At 41.5% G+C, this 19359-nt stretch overlaps 1 protein-coding gene across 2 annotated transcripts in view; it reads left to right on the forward strand.

Annotated features, from left to right (window-relative positions):
* alk (ALK receptor tyrosine kinase) overlaps positions 1-19359 on the forward strand; it is a 650197-nt gene that overhangs the window by 527058 nt on the left and 103780 nt on the right. For both annotated transcript variants that reach the window (XM_023951461.1, XM_023951462.1), the window contains exon 10: positions 3325-3419. In XM_023951461.1, the coding sequence (XP_023807229.1) occupies positions 3325-3419 (95 nt within the window). The remainder of the gene's footprint in view (positions 1-3324; positions 3420-19359) is intronic.

Below are 19359 nucleotides of genomic sequence, written 5' to 3' on the forward strand. Positions count from 1 at the left end.
CAGGAGATCCCAGCTGGATCTGGTCGGAAGAAGATGGGGAAATGTGCTCTAATGTCGAGAGACGGTCACGGAGTGTCTGTAATCCGACTTTATATCCCTGCAGTTCTTGGTACAGAGCAGCAGAGTCCAGATCTGCAGATGGCTGGGGTAAGTTTCTGTTCTCCATACTTCCCGCTGGGTTTAACATCTTTGGAGCATAATGTTACGGCTGGTCAGAGAGGATAAACCCAGAAGCAGGAAGACTCAAACAAATCCATAAAGTTTTAAGCTTTTACTTGGCCCAAACAAGACCCAAACAGAGAAGATGCTCCAACACAAAACACAGAGAGAACAGAACTTAAATAGGAAGCAACATGATTGCAGGCAGCTGTGATCAATTAGTGAGGGACCACAGCTAACCTGCCAGAAATGCAAACAAAAGAAACACCACTAGAGGGCAACCATAACACTTTTAGCACATTCTTAAACGTGCGTCACATGCCAGGTCTGTCCATAGCATTAGAAATGAAGAAAGTAGATAGAGTGTAGTTTGTGTAGACTTCCTATGTCCACCTGCACACCACGTGCATGCAGCATTTACAAGGGGTTAGTAAGGTGCCAGTACACGCATCTAACTAACGACAAGAGTGTGGTGTAAGGGAAAAACATCACCTGTACGTCATAAGTATGAGGCACTCACATTTGCCTTCAAATAATCTCACAATTCACTTACCACACATATGACAATGGTATGTTCTATTTTCATTACATCCCTCAAGGTCTCTGTACAAGCCTCAAGAGAACTGCAAGACATATCTGCTCTCCCCGTAACCCTTGTTCTATCCTCGGCATTTTACCATTGGGAGTTGGGTCATCTAGACCCACTAGACAGTGCGCTGAACCTTTTTTCTTCAATGATTTGTGATCTTCACTGGTGTCCATGGATTACATGAAATCTTTCCACCTTTATCCACCTTTGTCATGGTAGGGAGAACACATCAATGGAAGGGGGGGGTCATCTAAGATAGCACAAGGGTTAAGATGCAGCCACTCCTCACTACGACCCTCCACCGAAATATGGCAATAATAAATGGCAATAAATACAGACACAGATAAAAGAGCAATTCTCCTAAAAGAAAGATTTGCAGTTTTGGAATTAAAGTAACCAAGTCTTAAAATGTGGAGCAAAAAAAAGGCAAAATTAATGGTTTTATTTAAAAAAAAAATACAGACTTACAAAGACCTATTTATTAAACTAGCATCACTTTAGGAAGGTCTTTAGCATCGTCATGGCAGCCATTATTCCTACCCTTGTTAATTCACAATTTAATAAAGGGAGACACCCATTAATGTGGGTGGAAGAGCAGTAAAAACTGCTTTCCTGTTTTTATGTCCTGTGTTCAAGGCCAGACAGAAAGGTGCCTGAACCGTCTGGAGGGGTTGGGAGGTGAACTCTTTTACAGTCAAGCCAAGACGAACTTACTTGTAATAATCAACATCACCTCCAAGGATTAATCACCCAATTAACCTCAGAGGTGAACTTGACTAATCATTTGCCACAAAAAGCGTGAACAGATGAAGCTACTGTCATGTGGTTAACTGTGGATAATTGCAATTAGTTTTGCAAATTTCACACAATTCTAACACCTGTTATTTATAACACCAACTGTTATGAGAATCTTTAAAATGATTCTGGTCAGATTCTTGTATACATGCATATGACAGTTAAACTTTAAATACATACTGTACTTTTTTGTTGTTCTGTGCATGCTTTGTTTATGCATTTACTACAGACATTCCTAAAGATTCTTATTGAATGTTGTCTGTGGGGCTGGATTAGGTAACCGGCAGCTTTCTAACAGCCATAGCAATTACAGCTGTTTCTGCTAAAATGCACGTGATGTGTTATTACAGCACAACACACTTGCTAATGGAATTCATTTAGCGTGTTACAGATTGGCTGCTCTGTTGTAAGGTAGTACATTAAAGGTACTCCAGGGGCAAGGCTACAGGGGGGCAAGAGTGGGGACCTGCCCCCCCCCACACACACACACACACACACTTGCCAAACCAATTTTTTAGTCAATATTGGTATTGTTATTGACAAAGATAAAGGGTGTACTTAGACTGGGAAAAGCGTTTGTTCTTGTCCCAGTATACTTAATTTGGTCTGGATTGAGCTCGGAACATACTCAGACTGTCGTCAAGTGGCCTTTACTGATCTGAAGCCAAGCTGGTAAACAAAACAACGTGAATAAAAAATCTCTCCGCTCATTGTTCAGGAATTATGAGTGCGGAGCAAAGCGACTAGAGAGAGAAATTATAGAGCGCTATTCAGTCCCACCAATTCTAAATGCCTGTATCAACATCAGGCACAACACTTTTTACTGCTGCTTTGATCTGGTACAGGAATGCAGCAGGGTGGTTACTATGTTTGTGACATATAGATTCTGGGGAAAACAGTGAGAAGCTATGTGTATTACGTTTTAGGATGACGTCACAGCAGCGCGTGCTGCGTGATGAGACACAAAAAAGCGTGTAATACACATTTTATAAACGTTGCCACAAGTAGGGAGTTGAACCCTTTTTTCCTCTTTGATAACACGATAATTGCTGCTTTACATGTATCTGTGGCTCATCAGTTGCTACATTCTGACTGTGTTTAGATCACGTGACCACCGGCTACAGTGGCCATTTTGGTCCAAATGTTCCGCTCCAGGGATGAATTGTATTTAGGTTGAGGTATCTAAGAGCAAACCAAAGCTCAGTCCAATCGGAAACTTACCAAGATCACCTCAAAAGATGGGTTCCAGAGTGGTTCCTGGTCCCAGACTAGGATTTGCTTGGGTATATTCAGACTGAAAATTAGTTCTGGATTATCGTGGGAAACAAACTCTAGTTCACTTTAAGTGAACCGAATGTGTCCAGTCAGAATCCACAAATGCTCAAAGAAGCATTCAAAAAATAAAAAAGTTTGAAATACATCTTTTTGATCCTTTCATTTGTTATGGCCTTCCACTCTGCTGTTCTCATTTGCCATCCTTCTAAAGTCTTCTGCCCCCCCTACCACGCCCCATAAAAATGTTCTAGCTTGGCCAGTGGTCTTGGCCATATGTTTGTGTTGGCTTTAAAATCTTTTTTTTGGAAGAAAGAAAGTGTGTTTTCTATAAAACGTAATTATTTTTCTGCGTCAACGGTACTGAAACAAGGCAGTTGTTTGAAATTTCAACTAGAATGTCCGGAAAAAAAATGACTCACCAGAAGCAATTCCCTCTGTTTTTTCATTTTGGCATTAAAAATTATGTGATTCTTTTAGCTCTTTTTAAAAACGGCTCTTATTCACAGGTTCTGGCTGCAGTTCAGTGCAGATGAAGGGCCCGGACCAGGTTCAGCCATCGCTCTGGACAACATCTCTTTCAGTATGAACTGTTTCTTGACATGTGAGTACTACAACCAAAAGTATTAATTTCTTTTTTGAGAGTATTTCAGTCTTACCAACAAGACCTAGCTTGTGTTTGGGGAAGTTCCTTCACAGATTGCTCGTTTGACTGTCTGTGACAAAACCTGCAAAGCTGTAATGAGAACAAACACATTCAAAGTGACCCAGAGTAATTCAATTTGTTAATCGATACAGATTCATGCCATGGCAGCTTTGTGCACCTTGGAAATCCATCAATACTTGGCTTCTTGTGATATTTTTGTTTTTCATTGCCTCCTATGTTTTATTGTCACCTCATCTTGGAAGCCTAAAAATGTTCATGCCCAGCTGAAAGCTGTGTGATGCTGTGAGACCTCCTTTGGTGGAGTGCTTACAGCGTCCAAGGCCTCGAAAACAATCCCAAGCGCAAAAACTTTTTTCAATAAGTGCAAGTTTTTTTCAAAACTGTCCTGTTTTCCATTAGTCAAATTTATTAGTGCAAATCTAATTTGCTCAATTTCATAGTCAATGGGAAAGCAGCTAGAGTGTAGTTTGTGTGGACCTTCTACAGGCGTCCTCAGGCACTTGTGTATCACATCCCATGCATGCAGCATTTGTGCATAGTCAGTAAGTAAAGTAAGTACACGTACCTCAATAATGACTAGACCATGGCTTATAGGCACTGTAAGACAGCTTCATAAGTGCGTTTAACTTAGATTAGCCTTTCAAACACACTTGATACACATGAAGATGTGTATCAAGTGCTCATCCTATGGGCCCATAGGATGAACGGTCAAGCTTTGTGTAACCTCTTCAGATATTTTTGTGTTATAACTGAGATGCTTTATCTGTATAAAAACAGGAGTGAAATGACAAGAATGAGAGTAAAAGGTTAGGAGTTCAGTGCTTTTCCACCCCCCACCTCCATGTCTGCCTGTCTGAGAAAACCTGAGAGGACTGGGTCAGGAATAATCCAAATTGAGCATCTCTGGATCTGAAACAAAGAATTCTGTTAAACAGGCACTTATGTGAAACATCTTTCTGTGGATGCAAATCCAACTAGGACCTTTTTTGAGGTGATCGTTTTGGTAGCTTTGTCGAGTATTTAGCTGAGCCTTTTTCTGTGTTGTTAAAAAAAGGACCTTTCCACTGATGCTGGGTAACGCTCCCCCTTTGCTAGACCAAATGAACTTCATCTTCATAATATGACAAATAATTAATCCTGTGTCATATCGTAAGGGATATCTTTGGGATTATTGGGAACAACTACAGTTTCAGCATCATTACTGACTCAGGACATTTTTCTTTTTTGAGAAAAATCTGTGCTCTAGTTTGTTTTATGCTCTCCTGAGCAACGGTGAAGGATTGTTTGTTCCCTTTCCAGAAGAAAAGTTCTGCATCTATACCAGCTGTCTGTTACTCAGAGTCTCACCTTTGATGATCTATCAGCCCGGACGGTCGATGGGAGAGAAGCTGTAGCTCTAAGAGATGTAATTTACAAGAGTGATTGCTCTGACTGATTAGCCTGATGGATTTGGAAGCTGTATGATACTGGCCCATAATGTGCTTTGCTGGGAAAACATACCACAAGCACATTATGCACAGGATCAGTCATCCGTAGCCTCTTCCCTGCTCCTCTCTTGGCTAAAGAATAATTTGTAGTTTGACAAATGCATGAGTTTGATGATGCATCTGTTGTCCTTCAGGTGTTGGACCCGGCTGTCAGTTTTAGTATTTCATTTTCATCCAGCATCATTAAATTAGTTTATTGGTTTCCGCAGCACAGAAAGTTCCTCCTTCTCTCCAGCATGTGCCATCATTTCTTTTCACACTCTCTGAGCTGCATTAAGAGCAGCACCGGCTGCCTGCACACAGACTGCCAAGCATCAGAATATGTGCACCTTTTCACTAGAACTGCTCTTGACATGAGTGATGAGTTGGTTTGACACTTTTTGTCGCAACTGAATAAAATTGTTATTCATTTTAGAATATATTTTATTTGAACTTAGTTCATGTATGCAGGTGCAGACTTCGGTTGCTCACTGTATTTGTGCTTCCTAACATGTATTAGAGGTCCACTCACAATAATACTACCTCACCAATTATCCCTTGCACTTGATAGTTTTGAGAATCATAAACAAAATATGAAACAAGTGCAAAAATTCAGATCCATACATGTAACTCTATACAACCTTTCATATTATATTTGCTATTTGTGCATTTCCCTAAGTCATTAATATGATCTAAACGTTCCTTAAAAACCCGTTGGATATCACCTGATCATGCTGTTCATCATCGTTTCACTGGGGGCAGTAGAAAGGCTTTTCCTGATCTTTTCAAAAAGGTTGCATCCATGTTATTGCATGGTTTTGTTATATAAAAGGAAAGCATTTCTGCCGATCACTGCTTGCTCAGCGGAGAAAGTGGATGTGTTTTGGGCTGGTGATGGGTCGTGCTCTGAGCATGTTTGCTCACTATGCCGGCAGCCAGGCGGCTGACTAGCTGGCAGACAGAGAGCCGCTATATATTTTTCTTATTTTCATTGAAACAATAACAAAATAATCTTCTAGTTTGATTCTTATTTTTATTTTTCCCCTCTCAAACTAATGTGGTTAGACACTCAAGTAACAACAGAAAGCAGCTTAATTGCAGCAGGACTGAAGCTCACTATACCGGGAGAGTCTGAATAATTTCATGAAGTCAGACATGGAGACATGATTACTGATGCTTTTGTAGAGCTTTTTAAAATAAATAAATCCGATCTCTAAACATTATCCATCCCTTCCATGCTTTGGAATGAGATATACACAAGCAGACAATTTATCTGCTGTCAATCAAAGTATTATTCACATTTGGGTTTTTGAATGACTTTCGCGTGAGTTGTTCATTCATTTTTTTTTCTTAACCGTTTATTCCCTTTCGGGGTCACGGGGTTGCCGGAGCCTATCCCGGCCACTTGGGCGTAGGCAAGGGATACCCTGGACTCGCGTGAGTTGGTTTATGTTTATTTGCATAGTTATGATCTAATGGAAACATTGTAATTGCTTAAATGAGAATTGCGATAAGGTTTTGCCTATATGTGTAATGATGGTGGCTCCACTGCCGAACATTGGCGCCAAATTTTAACCACCAGAGGCAGGGTGGGGTTCACTGTCTTGCCCAAGGAAGCCTCAACATGGGAGGGCAATCTTCCGATCAGAGGTCGACCGCTCTACCTCTGCACCACGGCCGCCCCCATGGCTTGTGCATGTTTCTTGTCAACCTATAAAACTTGTACAGCTTCATCTCTGTCCCCTTCATGTTGGAGATGCCTGTATTAGGAGCTTTATTATAAAGTTAGTTGCTTGTTCTTTTTGCTAAGTTTAGCAAATTTGGCTTTGCTTCCTTTCATGCTTTTTATGCTATCTTAGCACATTCTGTTAACATAAATAGTTTAAGGCACTATAGCATTATCTGATGGGAATATCTTACAGTCATAGTGGGTTAAAGTAGAATAACTCTATAAAACTTAAATGAACCTGCAATTAAGATGACAAAACTAACCTCCAGCTTTGTGGTAAATGTTTGCGTGCTTCTTGCCAGCCAGAGCCAACCCTAACACTTTTTGTTTACAGAAACTGAAATACGCACTCGCCAGATCCATGCGCTGACTCAGCCAATAAAGTTGCATTTTCTGTTTGGCTGAATACGAGCTGTCTTAGCAAGAGTGGTTTTTGAACCATAAATGACTGAGACACAAAACAAAAGCATCAAAGATTTCCTCAAGGATTGAATCTTTTTTGAACTATTTTGAAAGGGAAAGATGCAAATTGTTTTGGGGTTTTACAAAAAAAAAAAAAAAAATCAATCAAACACTATCAAAGACACCCAAGGCCAAGGAAGTGTCCTGCAGACCTCTGGATAAATGTAGACAAATACATCCATGTTCCTATGTGTTTTCCTCGTCTGAGCTGACATCTGGCTCCTAACTTTACAGATGGATAGCTCTGATATTGCTCGCCATTTTTGTTGCATTTGTAATGTTAGGTTGTAGGTTCGCGGGAAAAAGGGTAAACAAAGGGATGATGGGAAATGAGGGCAGGCTTACTCCATGTAAACAGTTCTGCCCACAACTCAGAGGTGAATTTCTAATGAACCCTGTTGGCTCTGCAGAAACTATGTCCTAGAAAATGACAGTTTATTTTTATTTCTTTTTTCATTTTGGCTTAAGACACCATCATCATAAGTAAAAGGCCACTGGGGACACTTTTACAATAGACCAAAAGATGATGTGAGTGATACTTTAAAGCAGGGGATCTCAACGTTTTGTAGCGGAGGGCCAAATTAAGAACTCGACATTAGACTGGGGACCATTTTTAGTGAAAAGAAAATGGAAAAAACAGAAAAAGTTGTTTTTTAAAAACTTTAATGACCAAGTGTCATTTGTACAGTTAACCAGGCTCTCTAGATGTTTTCACAGTTGCTGTCGAGGTTGCTGTCCTGATCTTCTACTCGTCTAGTAATTGTATAATTTGATAGACTTATTTGCTCTAGACCAGGGGTCTCAAAGATGATATTTTGCGGCCCCCGCCGTAATATGAAAGTTTAATGTTTATGCGGCCCACCAGTCTGTATGACTGACACTTTTTCATTGTCGTGCGCAGAGCTGACGAACCAACCAATCACAGTGGGGTATATGACTCTTGGGGGCGTGGCATTGACTGGGCTTGAAAGCAGGAGAGCATTTAACGCAGGCAGGAGACCTGACAGCCCCCTCCCCGGACCACATAAAGGAGTTCCTTACTTTCCTCATTAGAATGTATCTTTTCGTTCGTAATTTTCTAAATCCATGCAGTCCGTGCTGAACTTGTTTCTGGGTCGCATGGACCCGGAGGAGGGTTAAGGTTATGGCTACGGTCAGGTGCGGGTGGTGTATAACCCCCGACCAAACGGCTCTCATGCACGGCTGTTACGGCAGCACACCGCTCCCGCGGGAGGTGGGCCGGCCGAGGAGAATAAATGTCCCTCACCTAAATGCGTGACAGTTAAGGGAGATTTAACATTAAACACGTGCGAGCAAAAACAACAAGATTTAGTCTGAGACGCACTGAAAATACGTGGGGAAAATGCAATGATAGACATGTTTGAGGTGAACCAGCGCCTGGATCGTTAGCGAGACCAGGCGGGGGGGGTGAAGGCGAATCTGCAGCGAGACTGAAGAACAGGAATTTGGAGTTGTCCTTAACATTCAATTTAGTTTTAATGTGCCTCTCCCCCTTAGTATGATCTGTTATTATATCTTTTATATTGATTTTAATGTTTTGTGATGTATGTAGATTTTTTTAATCAATTGTTATTTTAAATTATTTTAATTGATCACTTATCTACAAAAACCATCAGGACACATGTCCCATAATGCATTATTTTGTAGTCATATGGGCAGCAGTCAGTGCAGTACTAAATTTCCAGCTGCGTTCGCTCAGGTTGGGGCCTTGCTCCGCCCCTTTCCTCGTGATATTTTTGTGAAGATTGACAGGTGATGTTGGAGCAAAAACATACGTCTCACACCAGGTGATCTGTGCAGCGATCTCAAACACGCTGATTGTGCATCTTGGCTGCACATATTTGGTGTCACCAACATACATTTCCATCCATTTTTTTAGCTTTTCTCTGATCTCAGTTATCAGTAACGATTGTTCTGATCTCCAGTGAACAGCGCCTGTTAGTTTATGAACCAGTTTGAATTCAGTAGAAAAATATAGGAGTGGCTGACCGGCTGCTCTGCAATAACTTGTGACCAGGGTTCAAATGTGCAAAAAGCATAAGAAAGAAAATCCAAAAATGGTTTCTGAATTTTGTTTCTCCTTAACTGATTTGTGGTTTAAAGAGTTTAAATTAAACACCAACTCAAAATTGGGAGCACATCCTCTATGATTTCAATAAGTCCAAGTCCAGTCCAGATTTCCTGACAATCATCTTCATCCACACTGAGGCTCTCAGCTGTTTGGGAGGAAGTGCTGCCAAGTGTCCATCAGTGAGAAGAAGACAAGAGAAGCCGTGTTCAGAAGAACCATTGATGGATTTACAGAACTGTAGAATTTAAGTCTTCTTTAGTGTTTGATAGTTATGATTCAACAGTGTTAACTGAACTGTGTTAATAAGGATGTTTAAATTAGAAAATAGCAGATATAGAAGACTAATTAAACAGAAATGTATTACTAATTTATTTACTAGTTTTTACTAATTTATTTTATTGAATGAGAGTTTTATAAGTAAATTTTGTACAGAAAACAGTTAATAATAGAGTATAGTTAATATAGTATGTGTTCCATACAAATTTATTGGCTCTCAGACACTCACAAGTTGCGTGTGTGCGTTGAAGTTGAGGCCCTCCCTCAGTTAGACCCTGCCTTCTGTGGCCCCCAGGTAAATTGAGTTTGAGACCCCTGCTCTAGACAAACAATGTCAGCTACTTTCAGCATACATACTTTTTACAAACTCCCCGTCACTTAAGGGTTTGCTATCCTGGGCCATTTCCAAAGCCACATCGTAGCTATTAGCTTCTGTGACAGCTTCACTGGATTTAGCCATTTTTGTAAACATCTGGTGTGCAGCACAGCCTCTTTGTTGTTGTTAGAGTTTATTGTTTCGCTGCTTGCTGGTAAATGTGTCATAGTTTTTAAGACTTGTAACAAAGTGATGATTTATATTGAATTCTTTGAGCATTGCATTTACCTGCTTGCAAATCAGGTAGATGACTTTAGCTCATGAGGTACGACAAAGTAACCATTTGTCCACTTAGCCAGAAAGCGCCTTTTCTTCTCGCCAGCACAACGTTTTTCCTCAAGGGAACCTGCTCTGGCTCTTCTGAGGGCCACAAAAAATCTTCCCACGGGCCGCCAATGGCCACCGGGCCGCACTTTGAGAAGCCCTACTTTAAAGGGTTTAGCTGTGTGTGGGTGGTGTAGATAACTTTGGCTGTGCTCCTTGGATATTTTATCTACTCATGTTATGCCAATTGGTGGGTTTCTCTGACCTGCATCACATCCGCAGCAGTGGCTCTCTGTCTGCACGGTGAACGTTTCAAACCATACGACGTGACCGCGCCACAGAATGGAAATTAAACCTTGGCTATGACAATTACAGCGTAAATTCTTATTTCGCACCGCGCTCATGGTGTTCAGTTGGGAAGACCATACGATTTGGAAACGTTCAGTGCAGAGACAAAGAGGTGCTGTCGACACCGCAGATTTTCTGGATTATCTCTCTACAGCTCACTAATGACAGCTGCACACATTTCTTACACTCTCTACCTGCAAACGACAACATCGCACACACTTTGACCTGTGATCCTGTGCTACCGCTACCATGACGCTGCACTGGTTCCCCATGAGGCTGTGCCACCCCCCACCACCGTGACCCTGCCCCACCCCCATGTGAATCTGTCCTGCCCCCCATGAGTCTTTCCTTCCCTGCTGTGTTTAGACCTAAAACAGAGTGTTAGTTCACATAGGTAGGATTATCTGATAAAGTTGGACATTTACATAGATATATCTTTCGTTTTGTGCTACAGGTAGGAAAATCTCACAAGGTAGGGCAGATTGTCACACGCACACGCGCTCTGTGACCTACCGTAAATCTCTAACCATTAACACAATCAATGTGAATCCGCTGATTCTGACGTGGAGAAAAGCAGCTTTTCATGTCAGCTTTGCACCAGTAGGCAACACATTACTAATATGCATTTGTTTAAATGTAAGTGCAAAGCTGCTTTACTCCTCTTAGGAATCTCCTGGAATTTCTTTAATTGCCTACATGGTTTAGAGTTACGATAGTGGAAAGAATGTAAACACAGGAGGTAAAGATAAAGGGTAAAGAGGAGGAAAGCATGGCATGAAACAGAACCTGTAACAGGCACACACAAAAACAACTGTGCCAAGTGAAATTCTAATTAAATGTATTTAACTTGTAAAACTGATCTATGTAACTTGCTATTTTTTTATACGACAACTTTTTTTGTGTTCATTGAGCTGGTAATAATCACAATCATGGTGCTTCACTTTGGTTTGGACATCTTTGGAACTCTTTTTGTGGCGCTTTTTTTCAGTAAAAGGTGAAAAGGTCATAAATTCCAGCTTTAACCAGCTTTAGGTAGCGTAACCAAATCCAGGAATATAAAACACTATTTATTTCCCTCCTGCGCAAAGACCAAGCTTGGCGAAATGAAATGTCTTTTGTGTGGATTCTGCTTGAGTCTGTGGGTGGGTGGAAACAAGGTGCCCCCCGCCATTGACCTCTGATGGGCTTCAGGTAACTTGCAGGGTCCAGCTAATGAACAGTGACAGGCACGGCGGTTGTTGCCCTGCTCTGTGCATCAGGCTGCTCTGTGGTGGACCTCAGCGAGTCCTTGTTGGTGCTGCAGTGGCATACCAATGCCGCATCTGCCAGCATGTGCTGCCCTCTGAATAACAATGCAGGCAGCTTTATCAACAGCTCTGTTTAAGATTTTTTTTGAAATTGCTTAACTTGTTTGGTACTCACAACACAGTTTAGCTCCAGAGAGAGATAGTGTGGAGTACTTTTTGTGTCCAATCACTGTGGTCACTCTTACGCTGTATGTGATCCATCAAATCTGCCCATATACTTTTTTTTGTATCAAAGCTCCACAAGGGGAGTCCTACACAATCATATTTATCCATGGATTACAAAGCTATGGAATGAGCTATCGATTGTTCTTGCTGGCAGATTTTAGGAAAGCTGTGCTGAGGTCTTCCAAGCTTCAAAGGCAAAATTAAATGAGATTTCATTCCTCATAACAGCCCAGACCTACAGAGGCCCAGAAGTGCGAGTCACATCAACAAATCGCTTAATGCAAAACCATATTAAAGATCACAAAAACAGTGGGGGGGTTCATATTACACCTGAGCCGGGGGTGTTCGTGTCCCTGGGGGGTGGGTCCTGGTCCTTGCCCCTGGGCGCTGGGCCCCGCCAAACTTCCAACATGGCCGAGCCTGGTCGGGCCATATTTATAACATCCCTTGTGGGCCGCCCTTTTTTCCCCGGGGTTCCCCCCTCCTGGGCGGGGGCGGCGGGCCCCTGCCTTGCTCCTACCTGGACCAACCGTGGGCCGGGTGGGTGGCTGCCTGGAGTGCGGAGCGGGTCTCCCTTGGGGGGTCCTGGCTCGTACCTGGGGTCGGGGCGGGGGGATGCCCGGAACTCCTGGGTGGTGGTGGGGTGCTCGTCTGGGGCTGTGGGCGTCCCTCTCCGGTGGGGCCCTGCGTTGGGCTCTTCCGGCGCGGCGGGGGGCTGCTTTCCTGGCTGGGCTGGGGCGGCGCTCTCTTTCCCTCTGCGCCTCCCTGCTCTCTGGCTCTGGGGGCCTCGCGGCGGTCCGGCTGGCCCTGGCCTGGGTGGCGGTCTTGGTCGCCCGGGGGGCGGTTGTTCCCTGCCTGTTCCCGTGTGGCGTTGGGGGAATTCCGGCTGCCGCTGCTGCTGCGGCGGGGGTATGGGTGTGGGGGTGGCTGGGCGCTCCTCCTCCTTCTTTTCACATTCCACCATCCATTTTAGAAGAACATAAACACTCACCTGAGCACAGGTGTTAGCTCACCTTTGCACTAATAGTTTGCATGATTGAATGAATGAAAGATTTCACACTAGTTGGTTTAAAGGCATAGGTATGCGTTCGTGAACACTATCTGTTTTGTGTGCATGTTGACATGTGGACATTTTTGCGGCTAGCAGGTGTGTTGATAATATTTGAGTGTGTGTGAACAGGCCCCGCCCTTTTTGTACTACATTTGAACCGTACCGTAACGATAAACAACCAGTAAACCTGTCTGCTCTATGCTGCTTCATGGTCTTACCCCCCTTCCCCTCCTATTATCACCCTCCTACCCCCCCCTCTCTCTAACGTCCCTCTCTCTTCTTCCCCTCTTTCCTTTTCCGTCCGGTCCAACACCAAAGATTTTCAAACATGATTGAAATTAATAAATTTTGGCCTCAATTACAAAAGGGGTTTATTCAGATATACCTTTGGTTTGTCTGAAGATGAATAACCCCTCTTGTTAAAATAAAATATGTCCAACACAAGAGGCCCTCAGCTCTCATCTGTTTGCCTAGCTGTTGGACAGGACAAGTTAAAAAAAAAAAGAAAAGAAAAAAAAAGATCACAAAAACACATTTTAAAAAAACAAATTTTTAAAAAATACATTACATTTTAGAATTGAAAACAAAATTCAAGAAACCACAACACAATTCAAAAAAATGATAAAAAGTAGACAGGAAACATTTTGGAACACAAAAGTAATTGCACATATCAAAATGAAATAGCAAAATAAATAAAAAACAAATACAAAACCAGAAAAGGTAGGCACTATGGGTCATTTTTGGATGATGTTTTTGACGTTTGAGTTTTTTCAAATGTGTCTTGAATGTCTGATACTAATAAAACTGTTATAGTTAGTACAGAGCGTATGCAGAATCACTTCACGCCAAATAACTTTCGATTAAAATGATGGGCAAACGTCATCTAACCATGATGTCCAATAGTGCCTACCTTTTTATCTTTTCATTTTTTCTTTTCTTTTTTCTGGAAACCAGAAAAAATCAAACATGATCATCTATCAGTGTCGTCCCATAGTACACATAGTAGTGGTTTCGTTATTAAGGTTTGGGTTTTTGCTATTTAGTTTTGATATGTGGACTTTTTTGTTTTTTAAACTTCACCTTTTTATTTTGTTTCATTTTTTGGAATTGTGATTTGGTTCCTGGAATTTTGTTTTGATTTCAAAAATGTAATGTTGTTTCTGTTAATTATTTGTTTTGCACTTCAAGGCCAGCATGCATACTAATAAATAAATAAAATCACATTTTCATTACCCATCTTTGTTAAAGATAAATGTTCCCACAGGAACAGGTGAAGATCCAACCCATCCTCATAGTTGGTTAATTTGCATGAACCATTTTTTTTTTTAGCCCAAATAGAAAACAGCAATGCTCTGGTTTCTAAAGCTCTCAGCTGTCTGGGGAGCCCCCTGCCATATTGCCACAAATGGTGAGACTTCAGCCGGAGGTGACAGGGGAGCCGGCATGGAGGAGTAGGAGGGCTGCTGTGCAAAAATGATCACAGCGATAAAGATGAAAAGTCTTGTTTTTGTCCCCTGATATTGTCACAAAGATGGCGCGGAAAGCTGCCATGATTTGTTATCACTAAGGAGGTAAATGGCACTTTCTAAGCGACTCATCGCCTCGGTGCAATTAGAGAGCTTGAAGTTGCTACACACCAAGCTTATGAGAAACCAGAACCTGCCTAGTAAACAGAACCTGCTCATCAAAACAATATTTCTGGAACCTGCAAATGTTTACTCCAGTACTATCTGATTAAAAATGTAAAGGACAAGAAAGAAAAATAAACTTATAAACCTTTAAATCATTCTTGCTGCTGTTTGCCATATGGGGCGGATCTGTAGGGAATAACATGCAGCTGTAGTGCAAATAAACTGTATGCTCCAAACAACCACAAAGCCTTTTTTTTGTGTGTGTGTGAAATTCAAATAGACGCCTCAAACCATGTAATAGTTCTCTCAATGGGCCATGTCATTTGCATAGTAGAGATAGGTCAGGGAAATAGAGATCCTCATTTATAGATGATTGTTTGCATTCCTCAAGAACTAACTGCACTCTGCCCTTTAATGTTAATGACAGACTGGGTCTGAAGCTGACCATACATGTAGAAGTCTCAGGCACGGCTGAACTCTGTGCTACAACCACTTTGCTTGATAACTAGCACTGCTATTTCTGTGAACACGGTGGGAAATGTTTTTAGACTTTTTCCTAAATTGTATTGCACGTCTGTCCTGCTTTTACTGTTATAAACTAGCAGCAGAGTTACTGTCAGCTTTTCATAGAAGCTGCAACAAGACATTCATTTTCTACATAGTCCCACTCCAATCATCTTTTGATCTATTTCAAAGCGTTCCCAGTGGTCTCTTAATTATGATTATGTCGATTTTAGCCAATATTGAAAAATTTGTGTTTTCTAGAAAGTAGTTTCTGGAGAGCGACAGTAGTTTAATAGAAGTTCACCTCAGAGTTGTGAGCCCAACCCCACTCACCATAACGCATCTGTTTATACCCTCTCCCCTCACAACCCCGATCTAATATTACCGGTGCAACAAAAATGGTGAGTAATATTGGAGCTATCCAGCCATAGTACTTTTGAGCCAGATGCCAAAATGAAGATGTACAGTGGGGCAAAAAATAATAATAATAATAATAATAATAATGGATTGGATTTATCAGCGCCTTTCAAGACACCCAAAGCGCTTACATTGTGTCCATTATTCAGTCACTCCTCATTCATTCTTGGTGATGGTAAACTATGGTTGTAGCCACAGCTGCCCTGGGGCAGACTGACAGAGGCTTGGCTGCCAGTTCGCGCCTACGGCTGCTCTGACCATCACCGGGATCATTCATGCGCATTCACACACCAGTGGAGCCACACTGGAGGCAAGGAGGGTGAAGTGTCTTGCCCAAGGACACAACGACAGTTGGCTGGTGGGAGCGGGGATCGAACCGCCAACCCTTCGATCATTGGACGACCCGCTCAACCACCTGAGCCACTAAAAAGTATTTAGTCAGCCACCAATTGTGCAAGTTCACTAACTTAAAAGATGAAAGATGCCTGTGTTTTTCATCACAGTTTACTTCAACTATGAGAGACAAAGGGAGAAAAAAGATCCATAAAATCACATTGTGAGATTTTTGAAGAATTTAAATGTAAATCATAGTGGAAAAAGGTGTTTGGTCAATAACAAAAGCTTAACTCAATACTTTGTTATACACCCTTTGTTGGCAATGAGAGCAGTCAAACATTTTCTGTAAGTTTTCACAAACTGTTGCTGGTATTTTGGTCCATTCTTCCATGCAGATCTCCTCTAGAGCAGTGATGCTTTAGGGCTGTTGCTGGGCAACGCGGACTTTCAACTCCCTCCTAAGATTTTCTATGGGGTTGAGCTCTGGAGACTGGCTAGGCCACTCCAGGACCTTTAAATACTTCTTACGGAGCCACTCCTTTGTTACCCAGGCAATGTGTTTGGGATTGTTGTCGTGCTAAAAGATCCAGCCATGTTTAATCTTCAATGCAATTGCCGATGGAAGCTTTTCACTCAAAATCTGACGATACGTGGCCCCATTCATTCTTTCCTTTACACAGGTCAGTCATTCTTTTCTCTTTGCTGAAAAACAGCCCAAAGCATGATATTTCCGTCCCCATGCTTTACAATAGGTTCTTTGGACGCAAATGAGTAGAGTTCTAACCAAAAAGTTCTATTTTGGTTTCATCTGACCACGGACTGCGCAGCATTTCAAGCCTCTGCTTGGGGAGACAGTTCTACCAGGAGACATGGTTCTCGGCAGCTCGCTCACGCGGGAGCAGCCGGCCGGTTCTGTTCACACTCCAAAGCCTCCTCTGGAGCGCCACACTGTCTATGCATGACGCACAGCCAAAGCAGTAGTGAGCCACGATTGGAATGAACTGTTTACATGATCGGATCAAAAATCGGCATAACTCATCTACCTCGATCAGAAAGAAATTTTGATCCGAATGAGACTGATCGGGGCAGAGTATTCCGAACAGCCTGTTTACATGACGCATTTTTCTTCCAATCAGGCGTTCATTCCGGTTACTTTTTAATGAAAATTATACTTTTCGAGCTGTAAAAGGAGACACGGCTGCGAGGCGGCTGCCAAGGGGCCGTCAACAAAGTGCAAGCTTCGTTAAAACAACTTTCTGTAAAAATCAATAATCTCTCCAAAATGGATAAATGTCTACATTTATATGAGCCTGTAGTGAAGGCTCGTCAGCATATTCATGCTACAATCAATATTTTGTGAGAAAATCAATCTTAATTTTTTATTTATTTATTTTATTTATTTTTTCTTTAGAAATGCATTTGTAGTTCACTCTCTGTGTTAATACAAAGTTATTGAGATACTTGCTGTCACATTTGAGCGTTTGTCAGAAGAGGTATTGAGGCCGGAAGTCAGCATTTTATTTTACAAGTTCTCAAATCAAATCTACAAGCTCGTCCATTTTGAAAAATGATTACACACACACACAAGCCCCTCCCAATCCATGAAAATGAGCAGGTTTCCACGAGCTGACGTAGACCAGTGAGAGCAGGCCCTTCCAGGAAGGGCAAAACACAGACACGCTGCACATGCTGCCGAGGCAGACTCTAGGTTGATGTTATGAGTCGTCTTACTTTCGGGTAGGAAAACAACTCATTTTTAATTAAACATTTGTTTTTTTCTGTGCCAGAGGTAACATACTATCATATGCATGGATGTTATTTACTATAAAAGGCTTAAGAATGGCATGGCATAGGCTCTTTAAGAAACTAGCCGTCTCTTCGTAAATAGCCTCACGGATGGACGTTAAAGTAAATGCAAATGTCCGACATCGCTTGATCAAATGTAATTAGAGAGCTTCTTCTACACAAAATGGCTGTGGTCAAAGGTGAAAACTGCTCAATGCTTTTTATGTTTATATTTCCTTCAGACATTGATTAAACATTTGCATTTAACCTGAAGATACTCAACGGAGAAATCAGATCTATATTTTCATTAAACTAACACTGTACGGTAACACTGCACAATTAGAAAAAAACATTTATCGCAACCACGTTTCCATTTAAAAGAAAATAGATTTTTCTGCTACTCAAACAACTATTGCACATCATTTGATTTAAACTTTTTTATATTCCCATTTATGAAAAATGGTTCTGAATTGTGTTACTATACATGCTGAACTACACATTCTAAGGACTTAAAATAAAGCCAATACTATAGATTTTAGTCTTGCTCTGGGAAAATAAACCAATTTCCTCCCAGAGTAAACATTTCATACTCACAGAATTACAGAGCTCTAAACCAGGGATGTCAAACTGAAATTCACAGTGGGCCAAAATTAAGCAGTGAAGTAAAGTCAAGGGCAAACTCAATATTTATAGAAAAATTAACTGCAATTGATATGTAATGCTTAACCTTTTCGTATATTGTCTTTTTATGTTATATCAGTGGTTCTCAAACTTTTTCTCTTGTTCTCCCGTTTGGAGGAGGAAAAATGTTCATTCCCCCCGCTGAGTATTGCTGAGTAAGGCCAGTTTCATCAGAAACTAATCATCAATAAACTTGTTAGCAATGTCATACATATTTTCGTCTTCCAAAAATACCCAGGTTTCTTCTCTGAGCTCTAAAACACGAGACAAAACTATTCTTCAAGAGAGCCACCTGGCCTCGCCGTGGAACACCACGGCTGAGTGTTTTTTTCCCATCTCTTCACAAAGTGTGGAGAACAGCCATGCTTTTAGGGTTCTTGTTTTGTACAAAATGCATCAACATTACGGCATTACCGTTTTTTAAATACATCAAAACAGACGTTAACAACAAATATAAGTCTTCAGATGTCACAGTGAGGATTAGGTTATTGCTAGTGATGTAAGAACTGCAGATATGCGGTCCCGTTTGAAGAAATTCCAACCTTCAAAAATTATTCCGCCCCCCACTTCTCAGCCTTGTCCCACCGGGTGACTCCCCCCGAGATGAATCTACGGTGGCCCAGAAGGGTCACAACACAACACATTAACTTTACACACACCACATTAACTCACAACACAACACATAAACTCACAACACAACACAATAACTCACAACACAACACATTAACTTTACACACAACACATTAACTCACAACACAACACATAAACTCACAACACAACACAATAACTCACAACACAACACATTAACTTACAACACAACACATTAACTTTACACACAACACATTAATTTACAACACATTAACTTTACACACAACACATTAACTTTACACACAACACATTAACTCACAACACAATAACTCACAACACAACACATTAACTCACAACACAACACATTAACTCACAACAGAACACATTAACTCACAACAC

This window comes from Oryzias latipes, chromosome 22, assembly GCF_002234675.1.
Source record: "Oryzias latipes chromosome 22, ASM223467v1".
NCBI lineage: Eukaryota > Metazoa > Chordata > Actinopteri > Beloniformes > Adrianichthyidae > Oryzias > Oryzias latipes.